This window comes from Leuciscus leuciscus (assembly GCF_965113295.1).
Source record: "Leuciscus leuciscus genome assembly, chromosome: 15".
Taxonomy (NCBI): domain Eukaryota; kingdom Metazoa; phylum Chordata; class Actinopteri; order Cypriniformes; family Leuciscidae; genus Leuciscus; species Leuciscus leuciscus.
Genome location: NC_138739.1, coordinates 23,493,322 through 23,506,510, shown reverse-complemented (window position 1 = coordinate 23,506,510; position 13,189 = coordinate 23,493,322). Strand labels below are relative to the sequence as shown.

Below are 13,189 nucleotides of genomic sequence, written 5' to 3'. Positions count from 1 at the left end.
GTATCCCTGTTCTCTCGCTCCTCTCTGTATCCCTGTTCTCTCGCTCCTCTCTGTATCCCTGTTCTCTCGCTCCTCTCTGTATCCCTGTTCTCTCGCTCCTCTCTGTATCCCTGTTCTCTCGCTCCTCTCTGTATCCCTGTTCTCTCGCTCCTCTCTGTATCCCTGTTCTCTCACTCCTCTCTGTATCCCCGTTCTCTCGCTCTTCTCTGTATCCCCGTTCTCTCGCTCTTCTCTGTATCCCCGTTCTCTCGCTCTTCTCTGTATCCCTGTTCTCTCGCTCTTCTCTGTATCCCTGTTCTCTCGCTCTTCTCTGTATCCCTGTTCTCTCGCTCCTCTCTGTATCCCCGTTCTCTCGCTCTTCTCTGTATCCCCTCCCCGTTCTCTCGCTCCTCTCTGTATCCCCGTTATCTCGCTCTTCTCTGTATCCCCGTTATCTCGCTCTTCTCTGTATCCCTGTTCTCTCGCTCTTCTCTGTATCCCTGTTCTCTCGCTCTTCTCTGTATCCCCGTTCTCTCGCTCTTCTCTGTATCCCCGTTCTCTCGCTCCTCTCTGTATCCCCGTTCTCTCGCTCCTCTCTGTATCCCCGTTCTCTCGCTCTTCTCTGTATCCCCGTTCTCTCGCTCTTCTCTGTATCCCCGTTCTCTCGCTCTTCTCTGTATCCCCGTTCTCTCGCTCTTCTCTGTATCCCCGTTCTCTCGCTCTTCTCTGTATCCCCGTTATCTCGCTCTTCTCTGTATCCCTGTTCTCTCGCTCCTCTCTGTATCCCTGTTCTCTCGCTCCTCTCTGTATCCCTGTTCTCTCGCTCCTCTCTGTATCCCTGTTCTCTCGCTCCTCTCTGTATCCCTGTTCTCTCGCTCCTCTCTGTATCCCTGTTCTCTCACTCCTCGGTCTGCAGTGAGTTGCTCCAGACAAAAGGAGAATGGATACTTCCTGTCTCTCTCCGCGTGTCGTGGTTTCAGGGTACCGTAAAATGTTGTGAACGTGCGCCGTGTTTTTCTTCTCTCCTTAAGTTTGTTTCCCTGCCAGGTTGAACATTTAAATTCAGTCTAGAAGCGTTTATTAAAGTAAAAATGAACAATTACTTACCAATTTGATTCATCAGGCCATTACTTGGCCATTTTAACCTGATCATTAAAGTCCCTAAACAAAAGCTTTTTCTATTGAAAGTGTGAAATTGTGTATTTAATTTCGAAGGAAATTTGAGTGATTTCTTTTTTTGAGTGTCGTTTGTTTTTTGTTGTTCATATAAACTTATACGAATAATATAAACATTTAAATAAAATATATTTTTGTTGTATTTTTTCACATTAAAATGAATAAAAATAATATATAGTTAGAATATAAATCTTTCTTTTTTGTTGTACATATAAACATTTATTAAAAAAAATAAGACAATAAATTTGAATATTGTCATTGTATATTGTTATAGGGTTTAAATTTTTAATAAAAAAATAATATTATTGAATATTGTCATTGTATAGCCTATTAGGTTTTTTTGAGCATACAGAAAATTATTTTTAAATAATTATATATAAAATTAGAATATACTTACCTTTTTGGTTGTATATTCTTTGTTTTTTGTTGTTTTTGTCCATATAAAAATGAATAATAATATAATAATCATTATATTATTAATCATACATATAATTTTTATATAATACTGTTGTTGTATAATGTTAGGTTTTAGTTTTTCAATTAAAAACAAAAATATTTTACACAAATATTATAAAAAAAAGAATATACTACTCTGGGAAACTTTATTGAGCATATATTATTTATAAAAATTGGTAAATATATTATGAGTGTGAGTTTTTATTTATTTTTGAATTGTTTTTTGCACGTATAATTTCTGTTTTTGTAAACATTGTTCTTCAGACATTGTTTTTGTTTAAAAAAAAAGAAGAATTTAAAAAGTGAAAGTTGAGCCACTGTGTAAACTTAAAAATGAGCGAATTCTGTCTCTATATGCTAATTTATGTCAGGTATTGCTCCCTGATTCTTAATATTTACTGGAAAATGCATATGCATATTTGAGAACGCCAAAGGAAAGCATAAAATGTACATGTCACTATTGAAACGTTGCCATGGCAGCCGCCTCTTCTGCTGTCGTGGAGTGTTTTTTTTCCTCAATGACGAGAGCTATAATAGATTTAGTCTTTTTTAAGCTCTAGATTGTGTGTAACTCGAGGCGTCGCTGACATATCAAAGACGAACGTCGCCGAGCCGCATCAATTTGCCATTCATTTGAAGAAATGAACGCTTCACATTTCGTTAGCAGACAAATGTGCGTGTCAGGAGACAGAAAGCGTCTCCTAACTGAGATGTTCAGAAACGTGCGGCTGAGATCCGGTTTAATGTCGGCTCTTCCAGCTGGAAGTGAAAACTGACTCCAAGCTACACCAAGGCCATGGCTTTGATTCCCAGGGAATACATGAACTGATGAAACCTCGAAAAGAAAGTGCATTAGTAGTTTAGTTGTTGTTTTTGTCTTTTTAAAGTTTCGTGGAGTGATCTTGAAGGTTTTCTCATGGCTTTATTTTACAGACACGTGGCTAAGACAGAGAGAGGATGACAGAAGTACGGATGAATAATGTATATCCTTCTGCTCAATAAACGTTTTCTTCTGCCAGACTTTACACTGAAACACACAAGTTCTGCTCCTCTATGTAGTTTTGCGTCTTGATGTATGTATGTAGCGTATGTAGCTTTCATTCTTTTCTTATGAAGAAAGATGCTCAGTATTGCATTGTCTCTGGTTTTCCAAGAACATCTGGTTGAGTCTCGTGAGATATGACTCATATTTCATCCTAAAAAAATAAAAATGAAAGCTATAAGTCATATAATACATTATATTTTGCTTATTTTTAGGACCATCATCATAATGGACAACCGAACCCGATCCAAATACATCTGTGTGTGGGTGACACACATCTCCAGCTTTTAAGTAAAAAACAGTAGAGCTTTCTGTCAAAGAGTAATCGAGGGATTTCAAAGTATTTCGCACTTAACGTTTTCGTTCCTGAAAGTTAGAGCCGTTTCTTCCCCTTTCTCTCTCTCTCGAATCCCTGATGAGTCACACCATCTGTGCACTTTCTCCTCCTCTCTCTCTCCGTCTCTCTGTGTCTCAGTGTGAGATGGAGACGGGACACTGTGTCCTCTGTGCGATGGTGGACATGGTCTGAATGACAAGATGGTGGCATTATTGAGTATGGACAAAACTTTCTGTACCTCTCTCTATATAGCTCTCTCAAACCTAGTGCGCTGTCTACTTAGAAAGCATTTTATGCATCATAGGCATGCAAGTGTTGACCAAAGAAAATGTTCTAATTGAATGAAACATTTATTATTTTAGCTCATATATGTGGTCTTAGTATGGTATAGGCCCGAAAAACAGTAACATGTAAAAAACCTCAAGATAATTCAAAATTTTTGTCAATATTTGTATGTGCAGTATTTTTTCTTTTTGCTAATTCGAGTATTGCGTCATCCACTTACAAAAAAAAGAATACTTTTGATAAATTGTTAGCATCAAAAAATATTGGGACGATATTTTGGATCTGATTTTAATACACTTTGATAGGCTATATTTGGAAAATGTGGTATTAGCATGGCATATGTCTTACAAAGCATGGTACTACATCCCAAAAATGTTAAATCTAATTAATAATTGATCATTTTAGCCAATTTAGTGTGCTGTATTTAGAGTATCATGAAGTTAAGCTAATGAAAAAAGTGACGGGATTTAGCATATTTAACAATTCTTGAGTTTGCTATGTTTATTTTGCTATACTGTTTGTACTAATTCAATTTTGCGTTCCACTGTTAGCTTACAACATGCTAATGACAAAAAGTACTGTGGCAGTATTTAACATATTTGCCTATGTTAATATGTATATTTAGCTATTTTTGTCAATTTGAGTATCATTGTGTTGCACTGTTAGCTTAGCAACATGCTAACACAAACTCTATTTATATGATGCTGCCCATGTAGAGCATTAATTACTCTCTTATAAGGTTCCTGTTTGATGCTGCCTCAGAAGGGACAATAGACATCAAGGCAGCAGCTCGCTAGGTTTTGGGTTTTGCATGTGCCGCTACAGCTCTTCACACCATCATTAGCACATCCGTGAGAGCTAGGACTCTATTAGAGGTGGCAAGCTGACGGCATCTTATAGCGCTGCTGTTCTGAGTAGGATGTTGGGTTCACATATTCATGACCATTTCTGTGGGTAGCATTGTGTGCGCTCGCTAGCACCACGCTAATGCTCATGTCGGATGCGTGGATGTTAGTCAGGACAGTTTAGACAATATTTCAGTGATGATTTCATGCTGAAATGTCCTGCTGATCTATGTTCAGTCCACCATGTTGAATCTGTGATCCGTCCACTAGCCGTCTAAACTGGTTCAACACAAGCCGAAGGCGACTTTCTCCCGCCGGCCTTCCAGACTGCTGATAAAAACTTAATAAACACTGAGAGAATGATCTCAACAGCCGTAACCCAATCATTTCTCCTAGTTTCTGAAGTAAAGATGATTAAAATAATTAACTCAATAACCTGAATGATTAGCATATTCAAATATCATGCAAACAACGTAGCATTTGAATATGCTAATCATTCTACAAGATTAGCATGTTTCCCAGATTAGTGAGATTACCATGGTACATGGTGTCTAAAACAAGATATTACCATGGCACATTTTGTAATTGAAAGTCTTGTAACGGTCTAGATCTCTAAGAGAGAGAAATATTATCTTATTTTCGTTGTGTTGTCATCTTTTTTCTTAAATGTAAGCTAATTTTGTTGTGTTGTCATCTTTTGTCTGCTATTTTTATATTTTGTGTGTTGTGCAGGAGAAATTAAAGGTGGTTAGATACATATCTTTCATGAGGTTTATTTAGGCTATTTTCATAAGAAGAGTAAAACAGTTAGGCCGATGTAGATCGTATATTACGTGACATCCCGCCACCCCTCAATGAGTGCTGCGTTTCACAGAACCTTCTAGTGATGGATAAATACACCAGCGCCCTCTTCTGGTTAACACACTAAACTCACATTTGCACAGTTGTTTGAAGTACATATTTGTGTTATTAAAATGTAGGCCTAACAAATTGCTTTTTAGAAAAAAGGGAAAAAAAATGATCAATACATTTACTGAGGTTTAGGCTTTGAATAAGTTAAACAAAATATTGATACATTTTAATTATAATCAGGAATTTTATACATGTAGTATACACTTTTATTCTACATTTATTTTTAAGAGATACTTTCTGAAAACATATTGTTTTAAAAAAATGTTTACATATATTTTTAAATCTTGAAAACAACTTTTGTGATGTCTTTTCTAAAATAAAAATGACAAATCTCTTAAACAAAAGTTACATTTGTGCTTTTATGTAAGATCTTACCAAAAAAATAATTTATTTTCATGTATTAATACAATTATTTAAGCCAATGAGTGTATATAAAACTTTCAGAATACTAATCAAACTAATCACAACAGTTTCATATGTGAACAGCACACAACAAATCTGAACATTTAATTTTTATTTTTTATTTTTTTTATTAAGGACCATGTACAACTTCCAACATAAATGTTACCATTTGATGCATTGTACCAGAGTTAGCCATAGGCTAATTTACATCTGCAGTCCATTATGAATGTTACACATTTAAGGACATTAGAGATATTGATTTGAAGTTAAATTATTTTAAATGATTTACCATAAAACATGAAACTAGCACAGCTAATAGACAGTGCTAGTTTAGTATTTCTTTAAAAAAAAATTTTTAAATTGTATGTATTTTTGTCATTTGTATTAGTTTGTTATATTTATATTTAGCTTTCGTTTTTTTTTTTTTTTTTAGTTTGGTACATCAATATTTGCCATTTTATAAGTTTAAGGTCATCTCATATTTAATTAGTGCTGTGTAATTGATTAATCACGATTAATCGCATCTAACAAAGTTTGTAAATATATAATATATGTGTGTATATTTTTTACAAACTTTTATGTTAGGTGCGATTATTGACAGCTCTAATATTTATGTTTCATTTTATTTCAGCTTTCAATGATAGAAAATAGTTTTTAAGAGTTAAATATTTTAACAATACCAATGCTGCTAACAAAAAATTGGCAAATTATTCAAATTGGTGTCATTATGATAAAATATTCAAACACATAATGTCATTATTGACTAATCAGAATCAATATTTCCATATTGTGATCAAATTGTTTTGCTATGTTCACGTGTTGTCCACTAGATGGTAGCAAATCTGTACAAGTACTCACCAGAAGGGTTTAACAATAAAAGTTCATTTGTTTTTTTTTTCTCTCTCTCTAGATCACGGGGGCGGTCCTGCTGGCTGTGGGATTATGGGGGAAGTTCATTTTGGGTCCGTACATCTCTCTGATCGCTGAAAACTCCACCAATGCTCCCTACGTGCTCATCGGGACCGGGACTACGATCATCGTGTTCGGGCTGTTCGGATGCTTCGCCACGTGCCGTGGGAGTCCATGGATGCTCAAACTGGTGAGAGTCCGCTGCTGGTTTAGCTTCAGGAAGTAGATTTTACACTGGACATCAAGTGACGGCCCTAATGTGTGTCTCTCTGTCTGTAGTACGCCATGTTCCTGTCTCTGGTTTTCCTGGCAGAGCTGGTCGCTGGCATCTCGGGCTTTGTTTTCCGTCATGAGGTGAGACGAGCGCACGCAGGTTCTCCAGCGGGGATCTCCATCTGTCTCGCTCTATGAGGCCTTGTTCTGGTGACATCTGATGGAGTGTGTGTGTGTGTGTATGTGTGTTCCCTCAGATCAAAGGCACCTTTCTGAGGACGTACAACGAAGCTGTTCAGAACTATAACACCCGGGATGAGAGAAGCATTGCGGTGGACAAAGTCCAGAGGAGTGTACGTTCAAACACTGGTTAACATCAGTTTATCTAATGTGATTCTTTTTTTAATAATCAGCATTAAAAACTCTAAAAAGGAGAGTTTATAATTACAAACTTTCATATTGGCTGGATAAAGCCTTGACTGAACGTTTAAAATATTATTAAGAGCTAAAGGTTATAGTCAGTCAGATAGACTGGTAGCTGATGTTCTGGGTAGTTGCTAGGGTGTTTCTAAGGTATTCCGGATAGTTGTAGGCAGTTGTAAGGATTTTCTTGGTGGTTCCTAAGCATTGCCAAGGTGTTCTGGGTGGTCACAAAGATGTTAGGTGTTCTCTATGCTTGCTAGGGCATTGTATGGGTGTTCTGGGTGGTTGCTAGGGTGTTGCTAAGCTATAATGAGTGGTTTTTAGGTAGTTGCAAGGGAGTTCTTGGTTGATAGGGCATTGCTAGGTGTACCAAGTAGTTGCTAGGGGTTGCTAAGATATTTTCGGTGGATGTTAAGCAGTTGCTAAGGTGTTCTGGGTAGTTGCTAGGGTGTTGCTAAGGTGTTCTGGGTAGTTGCTAGGGCGATGCAAATGTATTCTGATGTTGTTGCTTGGATGTTCCTAAGATATTCTGGGTAGTTTTTAAGCAGTTGCAAGGGTGTTCTAGATGTGTATGTAGTGTTTGTTTATTTGATTACTTTATACAATTTCTGTAGTGTTTCTTATTTCTAGTGCTTGAAGTTTTTCAGGTCAGTCTATTTCATTTGTGTCTTTGTTCTATTTTAGTTTGTTTTCCTATATGGTTGTAATTAGTTTCTTTGTTCTTATTTCATCACTGTTTACTTGTCTTCAGTAAGTTTGCTTTGTTTGTTTTTTAACTTAACTTTTTTGTGATATTGAAAATGGTGACAAGAATTATGAAATTTCAATTGTATCAAAAATGTTGACATCATAAAAACCTTTTTTAAATCTAAAAGAATGATATTGTAATTTATATCATTATCTTTAAAAACAATTACTCATATCGTGATATAAGATTTTGGTCATATCGCCCACCCCTATTACTAAGGTGTTTCTGAGATATCCTGGGTGGTTGTTAGGCAGTTGCAAGAATGTTTTGGGTGGTTGCCAGGTGGTTCCTAGGGAGTTGTTAAGGTGTTACAGGTTATTGTTAGGGTGTAGCTAAGATTTTCTGGGTGGTTGTTAGGCAGATAGATCTCCTGTTACCTGTTGTTTTCTCTCACTGTATTTTCTGTCTTTAGTTGCGTTGTTGTGGTGTTCTGAACTACACCAGCTGGTTCTCCAGTGTTTATTACCCTGTGAATGGACTTCCTCCGAGCTGCTGCGCTAACATCTCCGACTGCAACGCCTCAGACCTGAGAAACGCCACCATAGCGCCCACCAAAGTCTATCAGCAGGTAACACGTGCACACACTCGCACAAACACACAGGCTGACTGTCTTTATTTTCATCTATTTATAAGGATTCTTTTGTTTTCAGGGCTGCTATGAGCTAGTGACGACCTTTATTGAGACTAACATGGGCATTATCGCTGGAGTAACATTTGGAATTGCATTCTCGCAGGTAGGATGAAGGCTATTTACATCTTTTACTCACACTATTTGTGGAGACAGGATCTTGTAAAATACCTGAAATGAATTTTATAATTTTTTATGCATTTAAAAATATTCTATACTTTTATTTTAAATACTTTATTTTTACTTTTTAAAAAGGTTGTACACTTATAATATATAATAATATATTATAATATTATAATATAAAATAACAATTTATTTTAATTTTAAAAACTTTAAAAAATCTACTCTTATTTTAATATTCTACTCTTTTGTTGTGTATGGAAGCTTATGGAAGTTATAAAGTCAGAATTCTGCGATATAAATTTTGCAATTCTGAGAAATAGTTGCAATTCTGAGAAATAAAGTCGCAATTCTAACAAAATAAAGTTGCAATTCCGACAAAATAGTCGCAATTCCGGTAAATTAACTCGCAATTCTGACAAAATAAAGTCGCAATTCTGAGAAATAAAGTCGCAATTCTAACAAAATAAAGTTGCAATTCCGACAAAGTAGTCGCAATTCCGGAAAATTAAGTCGCAATACCAAGAAATAAAGTCACAATTTTGAGAAATAAACTCTGAGATATATTGTCGCAATTATGAGGAATAGTCGAAATTCTGATAAATGTAGTTGCAGTTCTGAGATATAAATGCAATTCTGAGAAATAATGTTGCAATTCTGAGAAAAAGTCATAATTCCGAGAAATAAAGTCGCAATTCCGACAAAATAAGGTTGCAATTCCCTTTTGTATTTTATTATTCGGTGGCGGAAACAAGTTTCCATAGTTTTGCATTTTTTAAGCCTTAAATGTAAATGATCGCTGATATGTATATGTAAATGACCTCTTGATTGGTCGAAACAGATAGTCCCGCCCCAAACGCATGCAATTGGTTGATTTTATTATCTAATATTACTTTTAATTTCATCTAGACTTAAACAGGAATGTTTTTCCTCTCGCTGAGTTGCCATAATCACATCTGAGGCGTTTGCAAGCTAATATTTACTCCAATCTGTTTTCCGTTTACCGCCGAAGCGAGTTGAACAGCTGGCTGGTGTTGTCTCACACAGGTGTAGCGCTATACGCCGTCGAAATGAGTCACTCGGTAGCACCGCGTGTGCTCACGTCTAAAAGCTGGAGCGAGAGCCGCGCTGCCATGACAACCCCGCGGTGAACGCCGACCCCGGGCTGGCTGTGTTTTCCCAGCCCTCATTTAGTAAACACACATAGACACACATGCGGGAGCCGAGCGTGTGGCGCAGCTGGGGTTTGCTAGCGAACGTGCCGTTTCAAACACAATCAGGCCCTCTGTCACTCACGCTTCCGCCTCGGGACCATTATGCAGATATCTCTCCATCCGTACTAATGGGTCCAAAGGGGCACAGAGGAACACCTCGACCCCTCTGACGCACACACACCATGCTAATTGAACTGTAAATGTTATCTGCGAGCACACGGGCGGCCCGAATCAATGACATCTCTTAGAGACGCGGCCCCGCTAATACGTCTAATCTTGCGTAGCGCATGTGGAATTCTTTTGGCTCGGTTAAATGGGAATCAGTAAACATTCATTATGATTATAACTAGAATTTCTTGAGCGCGGAGAGAGCGAACTGTAAACCCAGCAGAGCAGCCGGCAGTAACGACTACCACAATTTAATTTAATTAGCAATTACGTTGGCAGAGGGAGCAGAAGAAGCTCTGGAAAACAGTTTTACCATGGTAACGGTGCATGTGTGTTTTTCAGCTGATCGGGATGCTGTTGGCCTGCTGTCTGTCACGATTCATCACTGCCAATCAGTACGAGATGGTGTAGCGGCGTGTGCACAGGTGAACTAGGAAACTCTTATGTATGAAAATTCTGATAGCACATGAATTTGTAAGCATTCATTTCAGTTTGAGTTTGGCGTTATTGTGCAGCTAAGCTAACAGCTCAATGCTCTAATAAGCATAAAAATACAAATATCAGACAAAGTTTTTAATATTAAATACAATATTTTCAGTAGTTTTCTTAGAAGGCAGCGTTTTCTTGCGTTCCTGTCGTGAATAGTCTTCTACTCTGTGCGCGAAAATGTTTAAACCTCTTTTTCCCCGTTTCTACAGGCGCCAAAGACGTACGACACCTTGGAAAGGGAAAGCAACCCAAAAATGCTAGCACACTCCATTCTTTCTCATCTGTTTTTATATTCTCTCTCTCTCTGCTTTTATCTTTCATCCTGTCTTTCCTGCCTTCTTTTTTCTCCCTTCCGTCATTCCTTTACCATGCAGTTGTGCCATGATGACCAAAGCCTCTCCCTTCGGAACGTCAATGTTAGCGAGGAAAAGGAAATGGTTTTAAGACGCACTCCTGTATTTTACTTTACTGTACAAAAACCTTGCATGCGAAAACCATCACACATTACAACTACAGTCAGCAGCGTTTCTGTAACACCACGTCCTAACCTCTCGCAATCGATATCTCAATCCCTCTCTAGCTGTGTATCAAATATGTTCAGATTAGCTGTGGTTTTGTCAATTTGCACAGAATTTTCTATTTCAGACAGAGAAATTACTTAACACTTGGTTTGGACATAAACGCGACTTGAGTGATTTGATAGTTATTTATCAAATGTTTGGTTGAGAAGACTTTTTTTTCCCTCAGCTATCTTCCATTTTGTCAGCTTTCACGTTTGTCACGTTGCACTTGGTAGCTCCGCCCACAGTGAAATCTCATTGGTCCAGATAGCTGTGTTTGTTCTGATTGGCTATTTTGTGGCTTTGCACAGTATTTTTACTCAGTGTTGGCATAGCAATTACTTTACATTCAAAACTTCGCACACTAGGCTAGGGCATGGTGTTACTTGACCCCTAAAAAGTGACTTCAATGCAGATTTGTTAGTTACGTGCTGTTTCGGGAGGAAAAACTTTTAAAAAAGAAGAAAAAAAAAACACACAGGTGACAAGATGTTTTTGTTGTTGTTGTTGCTTTTGTAAAATCTTTGGCAAAGGGGTTTATCTCAGAAATGGCTTTTTTTGTCTTTATGATTTGGATTAAATTTTTTGCTCCATGTCTCAATGCCGGGTTTAAAGTGACTCGACATAATCATGTACAGTCAAAAGTTTCAATTTTGTCTTGTTGTGAAAGCCAAAAACAAGCAATTTTCTGCCACATACAGAACTTAAATAAGTTCAAACTAATGTGTGAACATTACAACTAGTGGTAGATAGTTCAGAGTACTGACTAAACACTCAAATTCCACCTTTTATGGATTGTAGTTACAGTTTTACACCATATCTACCTTGTGACACACTATGTTTGCTTTTATTTTGTGGTGTTTTTCTGTAAGAATGTAATCACACAGAGCATCTCTTTCAGCATTGAGGATGTTCTTGCTTTACAGCTCAGAGAATTTTCAGTTATTTTCAAGCAGATTAATATTTGCATGAGAAATATGAAAGAATTTGAATTTTGGTATGACAAAAATGATATTTCTAAGGATGCTATATTGTTTGAAAAAAAATTAAAATGTTATACTAAATATATATATATATATTACTCACTATAAACAATCACAACCATATGGAGCCCCTAGAAGGGACATGGTGATGGATATATATATATATAAAAGATAAAAGGAAAAATTGTTTAATGCTTTTTCGTTCACTCGCAAAACTTTTGAGAAAACGCAAAATCATTTAAATATTTTTTCCCCCTCCCATCCCATATTTTTCCACCACCACGTCCCTTTAGGGGCTCCGTACAACCAGATCACAGACAAACGGAAAAAAGTACAAAGTTTAAAAAAATGGTCACGGTAGAGTGATTATGCTGGCAGGAGAACAGCTCTTAAAAACAGATGTCTAGTTAAAACGCTGGAGAAATTTGATTTACAGCTCTATATAAAAGAGGAATAAACGCAGATTTTCTGGAGGTCTGAATCAAAGGAATTCTAGAATCATCACTATTATCACATGAGCCAGGCTTTGGTGACCTCTGTTGTTTATTTATTGTTTATTTATGTACATTTGTGGTAGAAATCGCTGCAGTCTTTGGCTTTCTTTAATTCTGAATCGTTCTGTGAAGTAGGGTAACGAATTCCATATTTACGTGTGTCAATGTGCATCTGTCTTTTTTAATTTAATTTTGTGTTGCTGTTTTGTATGGTTTTCTCATTGATCATTAATTTTATTATCATACAGACTTATAAATATTATTAATATGTTAACAATAATTTCTGCAGCTGCCCCATGTGTTGATGGGTCATTAAGTATTAGAGTTCAGAATTCATAGTCTGAAAACACGTGATGAACTACACATCTTCAAATAGACGAGCGGAGTAATACTATACTTTGTATAATAAAAATAAAACTTTTTAAAATGCACCACCAGCTAGCATGCCAACAAAATGTACGTTGATATTGTAAACAACCGTGATCTCTATGAATAAAATGGTTCTTCGTCGTTACCAGCTTCTGTTTTGTCATTATTTGAAATGTGCGTGTTATTGTTTGAACTGGATGGATGGATGGATTCCCGTGGGATCATGTGAAAGCTTGTTTTATCACGGCTTGAAAGCAGGTTTGTTATTCCCTTCCTGACCGCTAGATGGCACCACGATGTTGTTGAAAAACGTAACGGGGACGCAACCGTAACGACAGGAGACCTCCGTGAACGGGGAAAGCCCATGCAAACATGGATCTTAGTGCAGATATTGTGTCATCTGAGAACTCTGAGATCATCAGCAGATCTTATTGTGG

At 37.0% G+C, this 13,189-nt stretch overlaps 1 protein-coding gene across 1 annotated transcript; it reads left to right on the top strand.

Annotated features, from left to right (window-relative positions):
* The first annotated feature begins 6,319 nt into the window (after positions 1-6,319).
* On the top strand, positions 6,320-12,900 carry tspan7 (tetraspanin 7). The gene is made up of 7 exons (XM_082137696.1): positions 6,320-6,533; positions 6,623-6,697; positions 6,814-6,909; positions 8,140-8,295; positions 8,378-8,461; positions 10,200-10,282; positions 10,556-12,900. The coding sequence occupies exons 1-6, from the start codon at positions 6,522-6,524 to the stop codon at positions 10,266-10,268; spliced, it is 492 nt and encodes a 163-aa protein (XP_081993822.1). The 5' UTR covers positions 6,320-6,521; the 3' UTR covers positions 10,269-10,282; positions 10,556-12,900.
* The last annotated feature ends 289 nt before the right edge of the window (positions 12,901-13,189 follow it).